Source organism: Boeremia exigua (genome assembly GCF_020726555.1).
Source record: "Boeremia exigua strain MPI-SDFR-AT-0100 chromosome Unknown C7974scaffold_13, whole genome shotgun sequence".
Lineage (NCBI taxonomy): Eukaryota > Fungi > Ascomycota > Dothideomycetes > Pleosporales > Didymellaceae > Boeremia > Boeremia exigua.
In genome coordinates, this window is record NW_025763530.1 from 1,360,413 (window position 1) to 1,382,743 (window position 22,331).

The window sequence follows — 22,331 nt, forward strand, 5'->3', positions numbered from 1 at the left end:
GTGACGTCATCATGGGTCTGGAAGAACTGTGGAAGAACTCTCTTGCGCGACCCAAATCCCCTGTATCTTCTCCCAACAACACATGAACAACAGATACCCACTCAATGGTGTTTTGCAAGTGCACCTGGTTGTTAATTGCGCGTTCTGGAGCATCTCTCGCATCACAAGTATCAAAATTCCGGTGTTGCTGTAGGACGGAGACGATCCACGATGTCTTCGAGGTTTCCACGGAATTCGAATCCCGTGCTCAGACGTCATGGAGAATTTGGGAGAACTGCGAATGATTCGCAGTCTACAACATGACACAGCTACTGCTGGCCACCCACGCTCGATGTTGAGACGCCCGCTACAGTGCCCAGATCCGTTGCTCGCCTCTGCTGTCGGCTCGCTCCAGCTTGTTCATCCTCCCATACCAGAGTCTAAGACCAGTAGCTATAGCAGCGACCAAGAAGCTACACCCTGCGCACACGAAGTTGCCAGTCGGGAATCCCTGGGTCCGCTCGTTGTTCTTCCAGATCCACTGTGCGATAATCTGTCCAATACCGGCGCAAGAGTTGTTCACCGCGATCGCTAGCGGCAGTGTTAAAAAGCTGGGTGTATTGCATGTAACCCAATTCGTCAGTGACGGTGCGCAAGGAAAAGCGCCTGCGGCAGCGAGACACAAACAGCCGTATCGCTGTACGTATGCATCGGCTGGCAGTAGACCAGCTGTGAGCCAGCCCGTTCCGCCGATCACCGAGAAGATGGTGATATGCCAACCCCTGGCGTTGAACTTGTCTGCTGTGTATGATATCGTAATTGCGACGAAGAATCCCACGACCCAGGGCGGAACAGACAAGAGCTGTGCGTGGATTGATTCATACCCGAGTCCCGTGACGATAGTTGGAGTAAAGAAGGTAAAAGAGCCCTGAGGAACGACGTCCGCGATGTATGCTAGGTAGTGCAACAGCATGCGCGGGCTGAAACAGGTATCTAGGATCTCCTTGCGCGTTGCGTGTTCTCGGTTGTATCCACCGCCTCGTTCAGCGAGCCGATCCACGGCGAACTTCTTCTCCGCACTGGTAAGCCATTTGGCCCGCGCCGGATAGTCTGGCAGGAAGAACCACAACAGAAACGCAGACAGTAAGGTGATGATACCTTCAATGATGAAGAGCCATCGAAAACCCTCAAGGCCTGCAGCCCCGTTGATGTGGCCGACGCCAAAAGCGATGGCGCCTCCGAAAGCACCTGCTAGGTTGCAGAACGCGATAACAAGGGCGATACGGACCGCGCGCTCATTGTAGCGATACCAAATAGTGATAAAGTAGACAATACCTGGTTTCGTTAACTTTGACCTCGATAGCTATGGAACCGGTATATCGTACCTGGAAAGAATCCCGCCTCGAAAGCTCCGATCAGAAACCTCAGTGCGATGATGGTAGCAGTGTTTTGAACGCCTGCGAACCCAATCGTCAATGCGCCCCACGCAAAGAGGAGGATACCCAGCCACATAGATGGTCTTATATAGTGTTTCATGACCCAGTTGCTAGGAACCTCGAAGACTGCATATGCCACAGAGAACAACGTGACTGTCAGAGCATATCCATGAGGCGTCAGGCCCGTGACTTGTAGCATGTCGTCGCCAGTCTCCGCATTGAGCACTCGAGCATTCCCGATATTACCTGCACCCGGTCAGAAGAACATCTTTCACATGTGTGGTTGTGTGAATCACTAACGTACCCCTGTCGAGAAAGTTCAATAGGTATACCCAGCAACAAAGGGGCAGAACGCGCAAGTCCAGTCTTCGATTGAGTTTCTTATTCTCCGCAACATCGTTGATATCGATCTCTTCGTGATTCTGGACGGTCTCTTCCTGGTGCTTCAGATCCACCTCTTCAAGATGCTCGTTCTCGGCCGGCTTTGCTGGTTTGCTCATTGTGGCAATGACATATATCTCCGCTGGTGTGTTGTTGGCAGTGTTCGAGCTGCAGGCACTGCGAGGTTCACACGCAAGATCGGAATTTGTGTGGAACGCAGCTCCCACTTAATGAAGTTCGGATATACCAACCCGGATATATCAGGTCTCACGGCAGACTGCATCAGATGTGCGGGGTAAAACGTCCCGTCCGCTCACATCGCCAGCATGAGTTTTTGGACGATCCCTGAGCTATGGTTTCTGAGCCATCAGTTCGGCGTTCTCTCCGAGTCTGCGATGGTGGTCGTGGCGTGGCTTGGGGTTGGTGCTAGACATGATCGCCGACATTGGTGCTGATGCGACCCAACTACGTCATATGCAAGTACGTTTAATGCTGGTGAATATGTCTCTGAAATAAGAAAAATTATTTCATCTCGCTTATGTGCTTTATCAATAAATGAGAGACAGGACTTAATGTTACATTCGCGCGATGAAACACAACTGACCGGAGTGACAAAGCACCTAGGTACCTAGGTGAACCAGACTGAGGCAATGCCAAAAACAATAGGAAGCCCATGTAGTAGCGTCCCTTCAAGATAATCTTGCGCTCAAACGGCTCAACAGCCCCCAAATCAGTTCCTATACCTGTCTATGAAAGTTCTGAGCTGCCCGACTCCGGCATAGACACCAACAAAACCATCGGTCCCACATCCCTCGGGGCCCCAGGAGACGACTCCAACCACAAGGCCAGTCTCCTTGTCAACAAGAGGACCTCCACTGTCGCCATGACAAGAGTCCTTCCCGTTTTCATAGTCGTCAATGTACCCAGCACAGATCATATCCTTGGTGACAATCGGGAACTCTTGTCCCTCCTGCCCCTGCGCCTTATAAAGTGCGTTGCACTCCTTTCGAGAGACGACCGGCACGTCGACCGTTCGCAGATCCTCGGTCCCGTCGTCGTCGCCGGAGTACGAGTTGCCCCTAGAAGCGAGCGAAGTGAGCTACGGCACAAAGGGCGAGGGGGGGAGATGTCGACTGACCAGCCCGCCGCAGTAACCATCGTGCCGGCAGTTGGATCAGAACCCTTGCGAGCAAGCTCCGCAAACCCGATTCCTGGTCCAGCAGCAATGGGACTCCGAAGCTTCAAAACGCCCACATCGCCGGCGTATGTTGCAGTGGTGTATGCAGGAGGAATGACCGCGTACGAAACCTTAGCTACGACGCCTCCCGATGATCTGGACTGCGACACGTCAGATCAATTCGTCTGCACCAGAAGATTTTGGGAAAGCCCGGTGGACTCACAAGACTTCCGGCTTGGACGACGATTTTTGAAGCGTCATACCCAGCTTGCTTCGCACCGACAATACAGTGGGCAGCGGTCAGAACGGTGGTAGCATCGAGCAAAGTGCCAGTACAAAAGTGCCCCGGGTTGCGTTGTATCTGCAAGCTGACGACATACGGGAGTTGGCCTTTCTCAGCAGCAACGCCGCCAATGATTCGCAAGATACCTTTGCGTGGAGGCGGGTCAAGAGTCATGCAAACCATGACAGGAACTATAAGGGCGACGAGAATGATACTTGCAATCATTCTGAAGGCAGGGTAAATTGAAGCTCGTAAATGCGTCCGTTAGTGATGCTGATGGCGATTGTACTGTTTGGTGAGTCGTGTTGATAGCTGTGATTGTGTAGCGGCTGTAATTAGTGGTTATGGGGTCAAACACCCATGGGGTTGGCAAGAAGGTGCCAATATATCTCGCAGCACTGGGTATCATTTTCGTATACAGAACCATGGTACTACCCAGCCGACATATCCACGTCACGAATCGCTTCTCTAGGAAGCGAGAACATCGGTACTTTGCGCGATGGGCTTCTGAGCGGATTTTGTAGCCCGACAGGTGCTTCATTGGCTGTCGATTCTGCTGGTTCTGAAGGCAGGTCTGCGTTTGTGTGGGTCGCAATTCGTGTATCCTCGGTCGATCCGACCGCTGATGCGTGGGTAGGCGGACTCTGTGCTTCCAGCCGGTCCTGCTGCTCTTCGTCGATCGGTTCAGGGTCTGCGGCCACTGCGACCCCATTCGTCTCCTTCTCCTCCGCCTTCGCGGCACGCTTCTTCCGCGCCCGCGCGATCAAGTCGTCGAAATCCGTCTTGTGGGCCTTCGCATATCCACTACCGTCAAAATCTTTGCGCATAAATCTGCTCTCCTTGGCGTCTGCTCTCCCTCCCTGTGTATTCTCCCATTCTTCGAGTTCTTTCACAAGCTGTCTTTTGGGCTTGCGCACGCTGTCGTGGGCGTCGCAGTTGGAGTTGTAGATATTTAGCCACTCGATGTGGCGGCGCTTCATGAGGTCTTTGCTCCCCCAATTCGGAATGCCGAGTTCTTGCAGCTTCTTGCGTAATGCACCTTCTTTCATCATGGCGTAGTTGAGCTGTGATTGGCGGGTGGGCGCAGGCGACGGGTCTTTCTGGCGACTTCGCAGAGCTGCAGGGAACGACGTCTTGGTTCTGTCGAATTTTAGCATATACACAAACGTTCGTTGTAGTTGTCACCTACTTCGAGCGCGTGCTGCGGCCCTGCGACGCGCTCTGCCCGGTGCATACGTCTAGGTGATTGAAGACTAGCTCCTGCTTCATGGCCACGTTGCAGATCGGGCACTTGGCCATGCCTTCTGGCAAGAAATCGTCGTCACCGTCAGTCGCGCTGTCTGGTATCTCCACCGGCGCATCGCTCGAACCCGCGTTGCGCCGGCTGCGCCGTGTCTGCCGCAACCTCGTCTGTCTCTCGTCCTCGCCATCCTCGATGTCCGTGTCCCCAATCTTCCTCTTAATATTGACATTCCCCCCCTTCTCTTGCTCTTTGTCTTTACGCGCCAGTTCAAGCGCCTTCGGCCGCGCCTCTTGGAAGCGCATGACGACCTCGCGCACGGCGATGTTTGGCGCCAGCTTATCGCTCGACAGCGCTGTCCTGCAGCTGGGACATTTCCCGTCCGCAGCTATACTCCGTCTTATGCATATCGAGCAGAAAGTGTGAGAGCATGACGTGATGACAGGATTCGAATAGAATTCCTTGCACATCTCGCAACGCAAGGCTGCTTCTAGCGGTTCGAACGTGGGGAGTGACGTCGCGATCCAGTCCGTGGAGTCTGGGAGGTCGAACGTATTCTCCATGGCCGCCTTGAGTCGAGAGACGTGTACGTGCTGTAGGAACTCGAGAAGATGATGTTGCGAAGCGTGCCGTCTGCGTAGTAGGTCTGACCGGCCTCCCGTTCACCTAACCTGTTTTGTACGACGCGTCGCGATCTGTCGAACGCGACATCACGAGTCGTGTCGCGATTGGAGCCAGGTATCGCAACAGGATGCGCTTGCATAATTGCCTGGTCCTTGATATTGCGAGATGAAACTCATCATACAAAGAGGGAAATCGCGACTACAATGATAGAATCAGACCGCAAAACGTGATGTATAGTGAATGGCATGTGTGAGCTGCCACTTACCTATGTAATTACTTAGACTAACTAGTTGATTCGAGCTTTGCAGATACTATGGAAACGGCAACCTTGCCGTACGGAAACAGCACAGGCAACTGTTACCACACGCGAACATCGTAACACTCACGTAGCATGATGCATTGTACAGCTACTTTCTTCCCTAATTACAGTAGAGGCCGGCCTGCGATTTTGTACATCTATCTCGCCTAGCCTCTTCTAGAACAAGGCGCACTCATCACCACGACTTGACGGAGTCTATGTTCTGAACTACAGCCGCTTACTAGAATTGCCTCATACAGGACTGCAGGGACCTCTGACATTGGACGTTCAGACCTTGAAGACCGCAGTCTTGCTGTTGACCCCGTCAAAGACGCACGTATTGTCGACGGGAATGTACTGCTCCGTGATAGCCTTGATGATTTCCTGCGACACAATGCCGCCAGTGAGGGCAGCGATATTGTGCAGCTCAGCGCCGCCTACTCGAGCACTATTGGTCTGTCAGCTGTCTCCTTGGTGAAATCGAGGGGAAGTGGACTTACAACTCCTGTGCCAACTCGGCAATCCGAGTTTTGATGGCCGAGTAGTCCGGATCTTCGACGTGCGTCCCGGCTTCCTTGATCAGGTCGTCCATGATTGTCTGACCAATGCCAGTGAGCTTTTCGGCGTCGGTGTCTACGTCTGTCTCGCCGGGTGCTTGAGGGGCACTGCCCAAGGCGTCCTTGTCGTGGGTCGCGGCGAACTCGTCCCACGCCAGGAAGGCGATGTAGAGAGGAATCAGGGAGTCAGGGAAGGTGAGCTCCTGTGCTGTACTATGTTAGTGTGATCCAACCTTGTATGTGTGAACGTACCAAGCGACCGCGCCCTGTCGCCCCACTTGACTTTCTGGCCAGCCTGCACCACATGGAACGGCCGCCCACGCACCAGCTTGATGTGCGCGGCGTTCTTGCAGAATGCCTCAACATCCTTCTCGTCGATAGGTGTGCTTCGGTTGGCATTCCTCTCCAGGAAGCGTACGCTTTCAAGCACTTCTGCAAGATCCTTGCGCGCCTTCGACTTGTAGACGTTCTGGAGCTGGATGTAGTCCTTTGAGCGAGCCTTCATGTCCGGTACAGAGCCTGGCACTGGGAGTACGCCGTACTTGGTGTAGAATAGCCCAATGGCATTGGCGATGACCCAGAAGGTAGGCGAGTCTTCTCGGATAAGGAGACACTCTGGGGCAGTGAAGATTTCCTTGACTGCGCTGCTGACCTCTGGTGAATTGAGCGACTTGAGCACGGCAGCTACAGCTTCGTCGAAGTTCTCCTCCCCACCCTCGGGGTTGTTGGTCCTCGCGGCCTTTGACACAGTTGTCCTAAACTCTGTCTTCTCCTTGTAATTCTGCGGCGCCTCCCCGTTATGTGTCTTCTTCCACTCGTCGAGGGAGTGCAGCAGTATCGCCAGGTACGGTACGTGCCCGTGGTCGTCAGGGCTCATGCTCTCGAGGTCGGACGTCTTCTCTTGCGCGTACTGCGCCAGCTCGGGCCATGGCTTCAACAGGCGCAGATCTGTAGTGCTCTCAGGGCCAGGGTGTGTGTCGACGACGGGGAAGGCCGGCGGCAGATGGACCGAGAAGTGCGAGTAGAAGCCGACCGAGTGGACGTAGAAGAGCGGTATCAGCGCAGCGCTGGCGTGTGCGGATAGCTTTTCGAGTAGCTCAGGACGCAGCGGGGCGATTGCAACAATGAGCGTGTATGCTTGCAACGCGTCCGGGTTGACTAGCCACGATTCGATGGGCTGGGCCGCTGTCAGCTGGTTTCAGGTTTGCTTGCGGCGCCACGCGTACTTCAGTAACATGGTGGCCCTCGACGTCAGGGTTCAGCTCTTTGAGTAGGCGGGTTGTGTGCTCGGCACGGAAGCCACCAAGATGCTCTTCTTCCAAGAAGAAGTTGACGCCCAGGTCCGCTTCCGTGACGACGGCCGAGTCCTGGATCGTGAACTGGCCGATACCAGGCAGGACGAGGTTCTTCAGCGTCTCGATACCGACAACACCGGGTCCGCTGTTGATGAGCAGAATGTGCGAGTTCTCGAGTGCCCGCTGGCCGGTAGCTCCCCATAAGCGCAGCTGGCGGTCGTACCTGCCGTAGTCAGAAGCTGCCCGAAAGCCAACACATACAAACAGCGCTCACTTCTTCTCTTTCGCAGTTGGCCCTTGAACCGGCGGAGGTAGGTCCGCCATCTTGTCTCTAAATTCCAAAGATGGTGGTGAATGACGTTTATTTGTGCAGCATCAACAGGCAGCGTTGACATTCTGCCAGGGCGGTGTCGCGTTCTGCCACAGGCGGTGTCGCCACAAGACGTGGGGACTCTTGGTGGGGCACCAAGGCGCTGTTTTGAGACGCCTGAATGCTACACTCCCCACACGGCTCGCCTTGCATGAATGTGCTCAGCCTGTCCCACAATTGCGAGTCATGATTCCAAAGTCTATCACAACGACAGATGCTCCAGTCTTGGTCAGTGGCAAATATTAGTCTTAAAACATCCTATATGAATCCAATCTGTCACACGATTCGCAACTAGTGCTTCTGTATGCTGGCCTTCACCTCTTCCCATTTCTCCAGCGCCTCGGCCTTCTCAGCTTCACTTGCCGCTCTAAATTCAAGAGACGATCGACGCAGTTGTATGAGAACAATCTCGGCTTGGATTGCCGTCATGTGTCGCCGCAGCAATTCTTTCTCAATCCCCTTGAGGAAGTACCCAGGTAGGCCGACGATGGCTAAATGTGTCAGTTCACGCTCATCCTGGTTGATGTCGAGATACGTACCTGCCATCGTGTGGTAGAAGAACCCAGCGAAGCCTCTCCCAATGCCCTTGCCAAAACCGAGTGCGCCTTCCTGTTTGGCACCAAGATACGGATGCCTGACAGTACCCTGGATTGCGTCGCCGAAGCCCAGCACGAATTCCTGCAAGCCATGTTAGCTTTGGTCTAGTCCACTGAGTGGGGACCTTACCTTGCCGGCGAGCTTACACCCACTGCCGAAGCCTGTTATCTCGTCTCGTCGCCTTGCTGGATCGTTCCGAATCGCATAGGAAGGGAGATTTCGGTATCCGTTTGCCATATTATAGAAGAGCGCAACCGGAGCTAGACGTGTCTATTAGCAGGCGTTCGCAATCCACCCTCTGAAACTCACCTTTAGCGCCTGCAGCGGCAATATCACACACGTAGTGCGTTGTGGCGCTTGTGATCTGGTACCCTCGACCGCCTCTCGCCTTCTTCTCTGCCACCTTCCTTCGCAACGCCACGAGGCCAGGGCGAGCTTGTGGTTTGCTGAAATTCTTTACTGGATCGTCTTCATACGATTTCTTTGCCATCCTGTACGCTAGGTGGTTGAACTGCTTTGAGGTTATGCCTTTTTTGGGATCAAAAGCCTCCTCTGCACCATTCGTGATAGTTCGAGCCAAGGTCTCGACGTCCTCAGTCTCAGTCCGTTTCTTTAGGCGGAGTGAGAAATCAGTTGTCGCTGTACCAAGAGAAGACACGAGTCCACCAAAAGCAGCTACGGCACCTACGAGTGGACCTTCAGCTCCCTCATGAGTATCTACGTTTGTCAGCAAAGATTTCAACTTGCCAAATTCCTCTACTCACACCAGTGTCTGTGTCGCAACCTGTAGTCGCATGGTCAGTGACATAAACGCTGATTGACACCTGTTAGACTTACAATCGCAGTCGCTTTGGATCTAATAGCCTCGCTTCGCAAAGTGTGACTGCAGCGAAACCACTCAGGTGTGCTCCGGATTCTTTGTCTCGCCAGAGCGCCAGACGTTCTGGAGAGACATGACACCGCATCCCGTCAAGCTCAAGCTTTTCCTCGAAGTCGTGCGTTGCGCCCCCTGCGCCGTCTTCTTCCGCTATGCTCTTGGCCATTCGCTTTACAGCAATTTGGACGTCGTCCTTCAGCGCGAACTTTATGCTCTCAGCAAGACTCTGTGCCGTCATTAGCTTGAATGGCACAGGGACTGGCCCTGCGCCGGCCTTTGCAATCATCTAAAGCAGGCGAGTCAGTTCGGCGCTTCAAGCTGATTTGAGATTGTCCTACCTGTCCCCAGAAGGGTTGATCGCCAAAGAAAGGCACGACAACTGTTGGTTTCCCCAAGGAAATGCCAGCCGCGGTTGTACCAGCTCCTCCATGATGGACGACACACGAGACTCTCTGAAAAAGCCAATCATGTGGACAATTCCCGATGAGATACACATCGTCAGGCACCTCACCCGCGCCAACGCCTCCCCATCCCTTCGACACGATCGCTCGCACCTTTGCCAACTTCACTGCTTCGAAGATGAGCTTGGTGAGGGCAGTCGGATCGTCAACAACAATGCTACCAAACCCGATGTACACTGGTGGTGGTCCTTTGGCTAGGAAGTCGGCTAGATCCTGAGGCGGAGTATAGTCCGAGCCAGCTACGAGGAACGAGAACCCGGTTACGCTTATATTCTCCGCCCAGTCAGCTGGCCGCGGAATCAAAGTTTGCGACCAGAGATATGTGTATGGTACACGGAGTCGCGGTATGAGCTGGTGACCCCACAGCGGACTAATCGCATCCAGTTTCAGAGTCTGAGTCCGGAACTTGTTAATGATATCACCGAGGCCTTGCCTGCAGATAATTAGCAATGCCAGACATCATGGCTCAGGGTTCTGACCAAGTAAGGAGCTCCATAATGGAAAAGGAAAAGTAGTTGGCCATAGACGTCTCGACTTCTCCATACTCCATAGCTGCCAGTGGGTGATGAAAAGCTTTCGTTGGCGACCATGGCATGGTGAATACCATGTGCAGCGGGATGCCGAGCTTCTCTGCACAGTGGATGTGTCCCATCGATGGGGGATTTGCGATGATGGCATCAGCGATGAAGAGATCTTCTGCCGCATCTACATTCAGTACTGGAATCTTCGCGCCCATGCCATCGCCGGCCTCGATGCAGCTACGCCAGGTTCCTTCGATCATCTCGCCCATCTCTTTTCGTCGTTTGCCGATATCTCCAGCCTTTACTGATTGCATGTTCGGCAGCAGCCCGGGGTTCTTCACCATGTACGCCATCAACGCCTCGGGATCACCCCCTATTGAGAAAAACTCGATCCCGTTGCTTTCCTGTGCGTATTCAGTACCTTTGGTCTTGATGTCGGCACTCAGCCACTTACAACAAAGTCCTTGAAAGCAGGATGCGTGCATATCCGCACTCGATGTCCATGCGGGGCCGCCTGGAGTAACTTTGCAATCGGAATGAAAGGTTGCACATCTCCTCGAGAGCCACAGATATGTATCGCAATGTTTAGCCGCGGCTTAGACAAAACATGTGCCTTCTCGCTGATGAACTCCTCTACAAGCGCCGTACTCCCCCTCCGCGCCTTTGCACGTTGCGCCGGGCAGCTTGCGATAGCATCGACCTGCAGCTTCTCGAACCAGTATCTCAAATGCGCAGTGTTCCTATGGAAGTTGATCGCGACCTGGCCGAAGGAATTGACCCGTCCGTCGCTCTGCGCTTTCTCGTCATGGTACTGGCCTTTTCGCTGCTTGCTGTGGAAGTTGAGAGGCATTGCGCGACAAGCTGCAAAGACGTGCTACATTCAATCGAGCCGAGGGATGGCAACAACATTAAGTCAATGGCCGGACAGAATCCCGATATAGTTTGTTTGGATAAGCAAGTCGGACCTACTGAATCAGCCAAGTCAGCCTATCACATGTGTCGCTAATTGCGCCCCGATCTCACCTCTTGATTCTTTCGGTTGTCGGACGCTTACTAAGGGCAGTCCAGCCGCGCCAGACCGAGAGTAACGCCTGTCCTTACCGTATATGGGGCGCCGTAGCATAGCGCACCGCGGATCGTCCGTAGTGGCCCGCTTGCTGATATCACCTTGCCGTACTTCGTATCTCCAGACCCCAAGCTCTGCAGTTTTGTTGGTCGCGCAAATTTTTATGATTTCACGGACGTGATTTGCAGGAGCTGGAATTGATTCAAACTCATCTTCGTCGACTTTGCGCATTGAGCGCATGTAGTTGGACAACACCAATCATCTGGACCATGGCCGAAACGCAAGAGAAGGGGATTGTGGGGCGGGCCCGAGGCATGTCGGTGTCCCTGATGAACACAACACCGCAGCTGGGCATGTGGCAGGCGACAGCAACAGCGATCGCACAAGCACCAAATTTGACCGAGCTGCGCGAACCAGAGTCAGGAGGATCCAACATCGAGTTCGATGCACACGGCCACTCAATTCGAACTGCAGTCCCAGATGGAGACTCTCCAGGAGAGCTCACGCTGGCCAGAACGCAGACCAAGCCACTCTTCAGCCCCGTTGAACAAGTCGTTTCCACAGAAGACACGGATGTCGAAGCTGGCGGGAAGAAACACCATCATCATCATCACCACGGCCTCCACCGTCGCCAGACCCTGAAAGAGAAACACGCCTCCGCGCACAAAGAGCCCTGGGGCCCCACCATCAAAAACGGCCTCAAAGCCTTCTGGGTCTTCTTCCTCACGCCCTCAGGCTTCCTAATCACGATCTACGGGCTCAACGTCGTCGTACGTTCCTCCCCCTGACCCCCCTCTCCCGCTAACCCACCCAGGCCTGGGGCGCGATGCTCTTCTTCCTGCTCCTCAACGCCGCGCCCGCCATGTGCCACCCCAGCTGCAGCGACGACAACTCACCCAACAAGAAGTGGCTCGAAATCGACTCGCAGATCCTCAACGCGCTGTTCTGCGTCACCGGCTTCGGCCTCGCGCCCTGGCGCTTCCGCGACTTCTACTGGATGCTGCGCAGCGTGCACGCGCACGACCACCACGCCATGCAGCGCCTCTTCACCCAGAACAAAGCCTGGTTTCGCCCCCCGGCGTGGTTCACGGATGAGCAGGCCGAGCCCGAGAAGCTGACGTTTACGGGGGAGCGCGCGCCGCCGACGCCGATGTGGAAACTTGCGTTTACGGTGGATATGATGGTGCTGAACACGCTGCTGCAGGCGGTGCTGTGTTTCTTCATGTGGCATTATAATAGGTTGGATCGGCCGACGTGGGCGACGGGGACGTTTATTGCGCTGGGGTGCGGGGTGGCGATGGCGGCGGGCGTGATGTCGTGGTGGGAAGGGCGGAAGGTGAAGAAGATTGAGGGGCCGGAGATCAAGGTCGTGGAGGCGTGAGGGATGTTTTGTGGTTGCTATTACAGCGTAATGATACTCTTGAACAAAGAAATGGGCGCGTGCCGTCTAGCATCGCCCTCTTACTTCTCAGACAGACGCCCCCAGATCCCCATGCCTTGCCGTCCTTCTCCACACCCCGTTCCCCAGACACATTCACATCCACATCCACATCCACGCCCGCTTCTACCCGTCTTCACTGCATTCACCGCATCACCAAACTCCAAAACCTCACTCGTGCCAACCACACCTCCAGCCCCGTATCCCCTGTATCCTCCCCTCCGCACGCTAGTGCCACCATCCTTCCATCGCGCTTCCGCTCCGCTCCGCACCGTGTACACGTCGGCCCCAGAGGCCGAGGAAGCACCGCTGTCTCGTGTCGGCACGGACCCGAGGGCGGAGGGTGCCACGCGGTGGGCAAGTGGTGGCGTTGGAGGCGTTGGAAGGGCCTGGGGACGTTGGAGGGTAGGGCAGGTAGCGCGCGTGTAATTTGCTAGTGCACTGGTATCGATGTCCGTGTATTACACTGCTGGTGTGTTTTATGCATGGACAACGTGCAGAGGGCTACGAGGCTGCGGATGGAGAGGCCTGGATGGGCTGTATTAGTGTGTGCGTCTGTTGCGCGTGTAACTTACTGGCGCAGCGGGCGTTGTGGTGTACTGTACTGCGCGGTGTGTGTGTAGTTCGCTGGTGCATCTGCATCCACAGCACCAGAGCTTGGCGTCGTCGTCAGAGCCTTCACCGTCACCACCAGCAAGGTTGAACTCACGTACTCGCTCGCCCTGCACGCCTCTGTCTCACGACTAGAAGAGTATACACTGGTAGTCACTACGAGACGGCCGTAGAGGAACTACACCGCGCTGGTGCGATGTCAGTGGCCATGTGAAGTCAAGTCGAGTCGAGTTGTTGTAGCAAATGAACTCCTTGGTTCGAGCCAGATCAAACCGCCGTATGAAAACTCCGCGTTGACTCAGGGTCTCGGGCCATGTCGTGGGGAAATCAGGGGCTGGGCGAGTACCTCCAGCGCCCGAGCACGTCCTTCACACCAATCGTCAGTATCAACAAGCTCATCTGACAGAACGCTTCCTCATTACAGCCGGTGATGTTACCACAAAACAAGTCTTACCAATGAGGTAGTCTTTCTCGCTGCGTATGGCTCACCGTACTTGTCTCACATGACCAAAGTTACCTATCCATTCGTCCATCCAGTGAATCCGCACCCTAGACGCTGTGAAGGAAGAAGACGGTATGTCGTATCCTGTCATACCAAGCAACTACTACATAATCTCTCTTCCCTTCCGCGTTCACAGTCAGATCATTGGAATTCGATGAACGTCCATGGGTCCTGGTACAATGCACATTTCCGATAAGCAGGAACTGTGTATGCGTTCTTGCTGTGAGAGAGTGTTCATGTTCGAGGTCGGTGGCTGTATAGATCACACGGGATATACGCGACCTTACTTAGCCCACCTACTGCGTCTATTGTTTGACTATGTCTCGCGTCCGTAAGATCAAGACCCAGCTCATCATGGCAGCGCGTGAGTTGCGGAGCCGAGGACATTCGGTTGAAGAACTCTGCCTTAGATACTCTCGTGATGAAGAAGCGTGATACAGGCTATGTAGACCAAAAAAATTGGACAAGCCAGGCAGTGTGCGAATCGCGCAGCGCCTCAATCTACGAGACGTGTTCTTAGATGAGACGCTGTACTATGGTTCGCAGACGTGAGGTCGGTTGCATCTGTGAACTGAAGGTGATGATCACTAAGCACGTGGGGGTGGGGCGTCGCGTCATCGGCAGGAGCTCTCCCCTGTCGCGTCGCCTCGAGCTTCCTCGCCATCCGACTCGTTGCGAACAGCAAATAGGCTGAATTGTGGCAGCATCTCGTGACGGAGTGCAATTGCTCATAAGGAAGCAATTGCAGTTCGATGCGCCCCTCATTGCATATCGTACGACGCACGCAGCAATTGCGAAGCACCCGCCTGCCCCTCCGAGCTGAAGCAATTGCGGGGCCATCTTTTCTGCCCCTCAACACCACAGTCACATCGCGCCTGCCCCTCGCCACGCATAGCAGCAGCCCACACACGTGTAGTCAGCACACCACAACACCCTCACTCCGCCGTCACTTCTCTACCACGCCTGCACTCCACACCGCCATGACCGACACCACCGTCGAAGCCGCCAAGCGCGCGGCCGGGCAGCAGGCCGTTGCCGACCACTTTGACCCCGAGGCGACATACGTAGGCATCGGGTCCGGCACAACTATCGTGTACGTGGTCGAGGCCATCAAAGAGCGCTCGACCAACCCCGCGATCCGCTTCGTGCCCACGGGCTACCAATCGCGCCAGGTCATCATCAACGCGGGCCTGACACCCGTCGCCTTCGACAGCCTGCCAGACAGCGTCATGCTGGACGTCGCCTTCGACGGCGCCGACGAGGTCGATGCAGAGCTGAACTGCATCAAGGGCGGCGGCGCCTGCCTCTTCCAGGAGAAGCTCGTCGCCGAGCGCGCGAAGAAATTTGTCTGCGTTGCCGACTACCGCAAGCGCCAGGACCGCCTTTTGACCAACTGGCCCACCATCCCCATCGAGATTGCGCCCCTCGCCCAGAACAAGGTCGCCGCTGCCCTGCGCCAGCTCGGCTCGACAGACCCCAAGCTGCGCATCACCCAGCTCGAGAAGTCGGGGCCCCTTAAGACAGATCAGGACTTCTACATCATCGACGCCAAGTTCCCTGCGCTGCTGACGCGCAGCGATGTTGAGCACGGCAAGGGCAAGGGCGATGGCTCCGATGGCACGTGGGAGGTCAACAACATCGCGCGCGCGATCAAGGGCCTGACTGGCGTGCTCGAAGTCGGCATCTTCTCCGGCTTGAACGGGCTGGACGCGCAGGCGCTGCGGGCCAAGGGCGGCGAGGCGGCTGTCGGCGGCGGCCAGGTGCCGGTGGCTGTGTACTTTGGCATGCAGGACGGCACTGTGGTTGTGCGGACCGCCGACGGCGAGCGATAGGGCGATCCCGCGGATGAGTCGCGCACGCCGATGCCTGAGTGGCGCATCACATAGATGGGCACGAGATGTTGTCTGATCACGTAGCGTTGTCGGGCTGTAGACTTCGGAGTGTGGAAGGCACCACCATGGTCACGTATGAACATTCACAGCATCAATAGCACAAAGCGTAAACCGTACCGATCCATTGTCTCGAGCCGTGGTCTCATAACCTCCATCAAATCTGAATCCCAAAAAGAGCTAAGCTCGCAACGCTGATGTTGCAGAAATAATCTCCACCTTTCAAATCACCCTTCCCATCCAGATGTTTTCCACGACGCTCTTCAGCGGCGCACGTGACGGTGCCTGAACACCCGCGCCCCACTCCTCTTCTTGTACTCCCCCTCCCCAGCAACAACAGTCACATACTGCACCACCGTCTCGATCTCCGTGACCGTCACGCACGCCCACCCGGGCTGGCAGCTCGAGCCGCCCTCCTCGGACGCAGGGACCTCGGGCGCGGGCGTCGTGGCCGGCGCCTCGTCGTACGAGGGCACGGTGGAGGACGCCGCGGGTGCTGGGGCCGGCGCCTCGGCATCGTCCTCGGCCGAGGCGTCTTCCGTGTCGATGATGGGCGGCGATGCGTAGTCGTCGATGGCGGTGGGGTAGGCGGCGGGCGCGGAGGAAGGCGCGGCGGGGGCCGCGGGGGCGGCAGAGGATGGGGCGGGGGCAGCAGACGAGGGCTTGGGGGCCGCGGAAGAAGGCTTGGGAGCCGCAGAAGAAGGCTTAGGTGCCGCAGACGACGGCTTGGGCTTGGCCGGGGTAGCAGCGCCGCCGGTCACGCCGCCGTCGAGCACGGCGCCGACGTCGATGCTCTCTTTGTCCTGGGTCAGCACCTTGCCCTTGTTCGGCGGGCCCTGGAAGTCGCCGGCCGTGCACGCGTCGTTGATGCCCTGGCACTTGGTCTGCCACAGCTTGCAGCCCGCGGCGCCGGTGACCGGGGCCGCGGCGAAGCACTCCTCGGCCTGGGCCCAGCACTCCTCGCCGGACGCCCAGCAGCCCTTCTCCGTGGTGTAGTCGGAGACTTCGGAGCCGCACCAGTTGCCGTTCTCGGCGAGGCAGCCCGCGGGCTTGGTGCCCTCGGTCTGGGTCATGGCCTCGGAGTTTGCGGTTTGCGCGCTCGACGAGACCAGGGTGGCGAGCTTGGGGCCGGGCATTTCGTATGTCGACGCGTCGGAGTTGTAGATGTCGAACTTGGTGCCGGGCTGGCCGTAGTCGACGTAGCCGGGGATGGAGACGGTGGACTCCGGGACGAGGGAGCCGGTGCTCTCGAGGAAGATCTGGGCGCAGCCGGTGTAGAACTGGGGGTCGTTGTCGTTGGCGGCGTGGAGGGCGAGGATCTCCGGGCGGGCGAGGTAGGCGCCGCCCTCGAGGCCGGTGGGGAGCTTGACGTTGAGGAGGCCGTTGTTGTCGATGATCTTGTCGGAGCACCAGCTGGAGGAGCTGGCATCGTAGCCATTCTCGAAGATCTTGAACCAGCCGTCGCCCGCGCCGGGGTCGTCAATGGCGGAGGCGACCTTCTTCAGGTAGACGGCGCAGGGGCCCTTGTGGCCGCGCTCGAGACGCTCCTTGGAGGCGTCTGCGGGCCAGGCGCGGATCTCGAAGGAGAGAGTGGCACCGTCGGGGACAGAAGCCACACGGGCTACGCCCTTGGTACCGCCGGCGTCTGTGTCTTGTCAGTGGCATGATCACGTGCGAGGGTGTATCAAGGACATACTGCAAGCCATGTCGTCACTGCCCAGGCTGGAGATGGGCGCAGTGGAACGCTCCGGGTTGGTGCTCATGCGCATAGCGACGGCATCACCCTGCGCATGTTAGCGGACATGTCAGTGCTCTAGGAAACTGCACTCCACACCTGAGGGACGCCGTTGACGTAAATGTCGGTGAACGCAGTGTGAGCGAGGGCAACCGGCGCAGAGGCCAGGGCCGCGAGGAGCATGGACTGGGACTTCATCGTGTATGTGTCGTTGGGTCAAGCGCAAAGTAGTAGTATGTCACAGGAACAGAGCAAGTCGCTAGGACTGTGCGAGAAAGAGTGTGGGTCGACTGGCGACGAAGGAGTGCAAAGGCAACAAACGTGCCGAAGGGAAGGACAGTGGTGGACTACAAGCTCAAGACCAGAGGTAAAGAGAGGAAGAGAGGCAGGATCTGCTCGGGCTTTTGATGTCTGCGGGTCCCCTGCCGATTCTGCAGACGGCCACCCCTGCGCAGGCCGCCGCACTGCCGCCCCACTGGATGTGTTCCTGGCGCCGGATCGCCAGGAGAATACAAGTCGAGCCGGAATTACAGACGTTGTTGACGACACCCGGAGAGGTTGTCAGCCTTGAAACGAAGAGCCAATCATGTCCACCGCTAGGACCATACGTGAAACGCAAACGCACCCACTAGAGAATCTTCTGGTAAGACTAGCCGCTGCGTGGCGCCTTCTCGGACGCGCTAGTTCAGGTACCGCCCTTCATTTAAACTGTCTTCCGAGATGTCGCTTCTTCGCAGTGATCTGCCGTCGACCATTAGCAGATCATGCGGCACACGTCCAAGACGGGAGTCTCGACAGATCAGTCAACTATCATACAGTTCCTCGAACTGAAGGCGCCAGGTGTCAGTCCCGCCCGTCAGTTATGGATTCAGGGGAGCGGGACTCCACAGCTTGGCAGTCGCTAAGGCAGTCATCTCCAATCTCGCAAGGACTCCGGGTGCGCTTTGTGAGCCTGAGGCCAAGCTTTCTATCCCGCCTAAGCCGGGCACGGGTGTAAGGTACAACACTGTTGAGCGTCCTTCACCGCCAGCAATCTTGCGTCAGTCAGGAGAGGTGTGCTTCGCTGAAGTAGTGATGAGTTTCACTGTGTCGCACGGTGTTGGCACGCTGCTGCGTGCGGGTTACCCAACATTGCTGTTGTATTTTCCTCGCTTCAGCTTCAAGCAGGGGGAATTGCGGGGGCTTCCGACCGTTGTGAATACCAAGACAAATGTGTCGTTTTTGTTTGGTGGAGGCCATGTACTGACTCTACAGAGCAACAAGATGAGGATGATTTAAGGTAGGGTGGATAATCCTTGTTTGAAGCAGCCAAGCTCGTTCGTGCGCAATCATTCCTTGCTCCATGCAAACAAGTATCAAACGTCATCGAAACGCGGCAGTCAGCGTTGGACATCAGTAGCGAGAAGTGCTTGCTACTGGCAAATGTGCAGGTACGAGGTGGCTGACGATGCTCTTTGGATCGCCTGGTAACGATCGGATGTGCGTGTGGGGAACAAGCGAGCGTTTCAGCCAACACGCGCCGCACCCTTCCCGACCGGCCGTCAGGTCTCGACTGCAGACGATGTGGACTGTAGCCGAATCCGAAATGACGATCTCCATTAATCATTGTCTAGAGGAGATTGGGAAGCATGTCACGACAAAGACATCGTTGCCTTTGAGCTGCCCCAGGGCTTCCATGATCGCGAGCTGGACTGCACACTGGCCTTCTCATCAATCGGCGCTGCAACGTGTGGCCGATTCTCCGCAAGCTCCAGCATCTCCTTTATAGTGTCCCTAATTTCGAGCGTGTCAACGGGCGCATCGAAATCCATCAGCGACCGCGTGCCGTACATGGGAGGTGGCTTTCGCGTGGACCATTTTACGTTGGAGATCTTCACGCCACACACATTGCGAAATTGCACCTTCCAGAAGCCAATCAAAACGCCTTCAGAAGACGCCACACCGTCGTGGTCCCTATTTAGACAACAAACGATGGCATTTTCATCGGGATGCTCCGCGTGCTCAATCTCCAGCTCACGCAAGATGGCCTTGACTGTTTCGACGAGCCAGGCACTGCCGGCTTTGGTAACATAGTCGAGCTTCTTGGATTCCCCAAGGGATTTCCAGCGAAGGGGGCGGGTAGACAACGCGGACTGAACCGGTTCCGCGAGCTTGAGATACCAGTACGTCTGAAAAACTGCCATGGGGGAGAAGGTTGCGTCCCACGGCAACGGCCATGCTCCAGACGATACCAGTGGAGCGGTGAAGAACGCTTCGGCTGGAATCATCTCCAAACGTGGGCGGGGCCGGAGCGCCGCTGTAGGACGACCTGATCTGGCCTGGCTCGACCGAGGCTGTCCTTCAGTAACGCGTGCTTGCGTTGCGCGCACTAGATCGCTCTTCTCCAGTGCGTGGGTGCTCGAGAAAATGTCGGTCGGATCCACGTTTGCGAGAAAGTACCCGTTGATATCCTTGAATGCGGACACCCACTCGTCCAACTTGAGCATCTCCTGAACCAGATGCCGTGTGCGATCATGCGTCAATCCATAGCGCCGAATCGAACCTTCCAGAGCGACGCTCCAGGCCAGGACTGTGTTGTGGAATTCGTGCAGTTGAAGACAAACATCGCCCAGCCAGCGTGCTGCCGCAATGTCGCCCTCGTCCAGGTTCTTGATCAAGTATAGCCCGTTGAACGCACTCTCGAAGAAGTGCTTTGCTTTCGTAAAGTTACCGCCGAACGAAGCACACACGCCGATGCAGTGTCTTAGCACGCGGCGATCAGGCTGCAGACCGTTCGATGTGACGAAGCCGAGTTCGACAGCGGCAAGCTGTTGTTCCAACAACTCTGTCGCAGTGGGGAAGTCGCGTCTAGTCCATGCTGCTACTATCTGCTGTGCCGTCTCATGAAGATTGGAGGGTGCTACAGATGAGACAGGTTGTGGTGCTTCCGAGGCCAAGTTGCTGGGCCAGAAGAATCCAGTCGAGAGCTCTCCATTCTTTCCGTGCATAGGCTCGGGAGCTAGGTCAGATGGCGAGGAGACGTGGACGGGCTCTGGAGCGCTATGAGATGGGTCTGGAAGATATGCCTCCTTGTAGATCTCAGTGAGAGGATCCATAACATGCAACAGTTCTGGTGCGTTGGAAGAATCTGTTCTGTGTAGGGTTTTGATGATGGTGGGTTGCGCGAGGACCTCTGTGTGGACGGTATCAGACTTGGTGTCCAAAGTTGTCGCGGCAAGCGACGAAGAAAGGAAGTCTACTTGGAAGGCTGCAGAAGACCGCCGTGTTGAGTTCAGGCTCTCAGGATCCCTGCGCTCCTCCAGCAGTCTGCCTTCGTTGACAGCTCTGATGAACCAATCCACAACGAAGTCATGGTAGGTGAATGCCACTTGCTGAGATATACCAACATCTTCGAGGTCGCGGATGATCTGAGACCAAGCCGCATCATCATCCTCCTCCTCCTGGCCGTCTTGGGCAGCAATGCGTTCAATCGAAGCGATGCTCTCTTCGCGGCATCCACCCTTGTAGTCTAACTCCAGCCGCTCCAGAGCCTCGAGTATCAACACCTGGTTATCGTGTATCACCGAGATGTAGAATGCATTGAGCATCGCCACGCTCGAAGCAAGACGTTCTCGCAGACTTCTAGATTTCTCTGGGTCCCATTTCAACCGGTCCCACGCGCGTTTGCTCTTTGTGTCGAGCGAGTTGTAATGCTCGAGCAACTTGTCAAGCTCGGATAGCACGTTGACGCATGGGTCGTATGCTTCGCGGAGTTGCTCGCGCTTATGCGGGGGTATCTTCTCGAACTTATCCTGGATATCGTCCAATAAATTCGTAAGACTGCGCGCTTCGGTCGTGAGCGACTTGTAGTCGCCCGTGCAGTCGCGACCTGTGAAGTGTCAGCCATTTGTAGTGCCCCAGGGATGCACACGTTCGGACAGTTCTTGTACACACGACCGGCAATCTCGCCCAGCTTCAAGAGATCGCCTATGCTAATTCCAAAGCTCATGGTGACGGCAAAGCGGCATGCTTAGCTAATTCGTAGGCCTGCCTCGCGCGACGCAAGATGCTTTGCGCTCGGGTGCGAGTGGACTGACGCCATCGGTCTCTGAGGAGTGCCTTGGTTGCATGTGTCACAGGGACACAGCCACATTAGGCGTCCAGCAGCAAGGCTGACCAGACTGGAACAGCGACACATCTTTCAACATCACATTAGTTGTTTGCAAATGACCCGTGCGTAGATGCGAGGGTATTTGTTCGTGCGGGTATGGGTGGGTCTAGAGCCAGTGTGTGCTGAACATGTCGTCCCTGCATCAAAGCCGAGTCGGGTTAGCGTTGCCGTTACTGGCCCACCATGTGCCAAGCTCCCATCCTTTCTGTGATCAACTTCGTCACGTGTGACACAAACACGCAGTCAACGCGAGTAATTACTACACCCAAGCGGCCGAAGGATCGTCAAAGTTTGAGGCTGATTTTGAGCGCGTCAGAGGGATCAGTGATTCGCTCGCCTGACCAATTTACAGGGGAAATCCACAAACGACACCAATAGACAGTCATTTGTGCGTCCTCCTCGGCCGCTCGTCGGCGGATGCTGGACCAAAGTACTCCTTTCTTTTCGACTCCAGGCTGCAGCGGCGCAGTAAATAGAGAGAGGCGTGATCAGGCTGGGATCGCAAGCCTCGAAGATTGGCAGACGCCATTGCCAAGTGGACTGTCCCTCACCGACTTCCTGGCCCCTCGATTCATCTTCCTGCGTCTACCAGTCGTAGTCATTCCACTCTGGCCCGTTACAAAAGCTCGGTATGCTTTCACAACGTGCCTACACTATTGGCCGTGTCGCAATCGTCGCAACCCTTTGCCGCAGCGCTTGTGAAAATAGCAACGCAGATCAAAAGACCTAATAACTTCGTATCAGGGGAATTTTCTTGACACGGGACATGATTCAGTTGACACGTAAGACATCTAGTTTTGCACCTCTACACATATCAATCGCACAATCACTGACCCGTGGCTC

The 22,331-nt window shown here is 56.0% G+C and overlaps 9 protein-coding genes across 9 annotated transcripts; 2 read left to right on the top strand and 7 right to left on the bottom strand.

The window, feature by feature from the left end:
• Positions 1–240: 240 nt before the first annotated feature.
• On the bottom strand, positions 241–1,996 carry C7974DRAFT_74202 (MFS transporter). The gene is made up of 3 exons (XM_046147193.1): positions 1,720–1,996; positions 1,365–1,661; positions 241–1,314 (listed from the first exon to the last, which is right to left on the bottom strand). Exons 1-3 carry the CDS (start codon positions 1,913–1,915, stop codon positions 347–349), a joined length of 1,461 nt encoding a protein of 486 aa, XP_045992406.1. The 5' UTR covers positions 1,916–1,996; the 3' UTR covers positions 241–346.
• A 481-nt stretch (positions 1,997–2,477) lies between these two features.
• Positions 2,478–3,584, bottom strand: C7974DRAFT_74253 (extracellular trypsin protease). Its single transcript, XM_046147195.1, has 3 exons — positions 3,197–3,584; positions 2,935–3,134; positions 2,478–2,875 (listed from the first exon to the last, which is right to left on the bottom strand). The coding sequence occupies exons 1-3, from the start codon at positions 3,479–3,481 to the stop codon at positions 2,527–2,529; spliced, it is 834 nt and encodes a 277-aa protein (XP_045992407.1). The 5' UTR covers positions 3,482–3,584; the 3' UTR covers positions 2,478–2,526.
• Positions 3,585–5,341, bottom strand: C7974DRAFT_74252 (uncharacterized protein). Its single transcript, XM_046147194.1, has 2 exons — positions 4,446–5,341; positions 3,585–4,396 (listed from the first exon to the last, which is right to left on the bottom strand). The coding sequence occupies exons 1-2, from the start codon at positions 5,057–5,059 to the stop codon at positions 3,688–3,690; spliced, it is 1,323 nt and encodes a 440-aa protein (XP_045992408.1). The 5' UTR covers positions 5,060–5,341; the 3' UTR covers positions 3,585–3,687.
• A 30-nt stretch (positions 5,342–5,371) lies between these two features.
• On the bottom strand, positions 5,372–7,661 carry C7974DRAFT_404894 (uncharacterized protein). The gene is made up of 5 exons (XM_046142997.1): positions 7,545–7,661; positions 7,202–7,493; positions 6,228–7,152; positions 5,919–6,183; positions 5,372–5,866 (listed from the first exon to the last, which is right to left on the bottom strand). The coding sequence occupies exons 1-5, from the start codon at positions 7,592–7,594 to the stop codon at positions 5,707–5,709; spliced, it is 1,692 nt and encodes a 563-aa protein (XP_045992409.1). The 5' UTR covers positions 7,595–7,661; the 3' UTR covers positions 5,372–5,706.
• Positions 7,662–7,819: 158 nt separating this feature from the next.
• C7974DRAFT_404896 (uncharacterized protein) lies at positions 7,820–10,996 on the bottom strand. Its single transcript, XM_046142998.1, has 9 exons — positions 10,551–10,996; positions 10,055–10,500; positions 9,453–10,008; positions 9,075–9,400; positions 9,002–9,021; positions 8,547–8,954; positions 8,367–8,497; positions 8,180–8,318; positions 7,820–8,131 (listed from the first exon to the last, which is right to left on the bottom strand). Exons 1-9 carry the CDS (start codon positions 10,944–10,946, stop codon positions 7,932–7,934), a joined length of 2,622 nt encoding a protein of 873 aa, XP_045992410.1. The 5' UTR covers positions 10,947–10,996; the 3' UTR covers positions 7,820–7,931.
• A 246-nt stretch (positions 10,997–11,242) lies between these two features.
• On the top strand, positions 11,243–12,635 carry C7974DRAFT_404898 (uncharacterized protein). Its single transcript, XM_046142999.1, has 2 exons — positions 11,243–11,932; positions 11,977–12,635. Exons 1-2 carry the CDS (start codon positions 11,432–11,434, stop codon positions 12,541–12,543), a joined length of 1,068 nt encoding a protein of 355 aa, XP_045992411.1. The 5' UTR covers positions 11,243–11,431; the 3' UTR covers positions 12,544–12,635.
• Positions 12,636–14,271: 1,636 nt separating this feature from the next.
• On the top strand, positions 14,272–15,716 carry C7974DRAFT_404901 (ribose-5-phosphate isomerase). The gene has a single exon (XM_046143000.1). It carries the CDS (start codon positions 14,467–14,469, stop codon positions 15,544–15,546), a length of 1,080 nt encoding a protein of 359 aa, XP_045992412.1. The 5' UTR covers positions 14,272–14,466; the 3' UTR covers positions 15,547–15,716.
• C7974DRAFT_74342 (glycosyl hydrolase family 61-domain-containing protein) lies at positions 15,707–17,730 on the bottom strand. The gene is made up of 3 exons (XM_046147196.1): positions 17,438–17,730; positions 17,300–17,387; positions 15,707–17,248 (listed from the first exon to the last, which is right to left on the bottom strand). The coding sequence occupies exons 1-3, from the start codon at positions 17,534–17,536 to the stop codon at positions 15,867–15,869; spliced, it is 1,569 nt and encodes a 522-aa protein (XP_045992413.1). The 5' UTR covers positions 17,537–17,730; the 3' UTR covers positions 15,707–15,866.
• Positions 17,731–18,773: 1,043 nt separating this feature from the next.
• Positions 18,774–21,587, bottom strand: C7974DRAFT_74375 (uncharacterized protein). The gene is made up of 2 exons (XM_046147197.1): positions 21,257–21,587; positions 18,774–21,206 (listed from the first exon to the last, which is right to left on the bottom strand). The coding sequence occupies exons 1-2, from the start codon at positions 21,324–21,326 to the stop codon at positions 18,970–18,972; spliced, it is 2,307 nt and encodes a 768-aa protein (XP_045992414.1). The 5' UTR covers positions 21,327–21,587; the 3' UTR covers positions 18,774–18,969.
• Between the last annotated feature and the right edge of the window lie 744 nt (positions 21,588–22,331).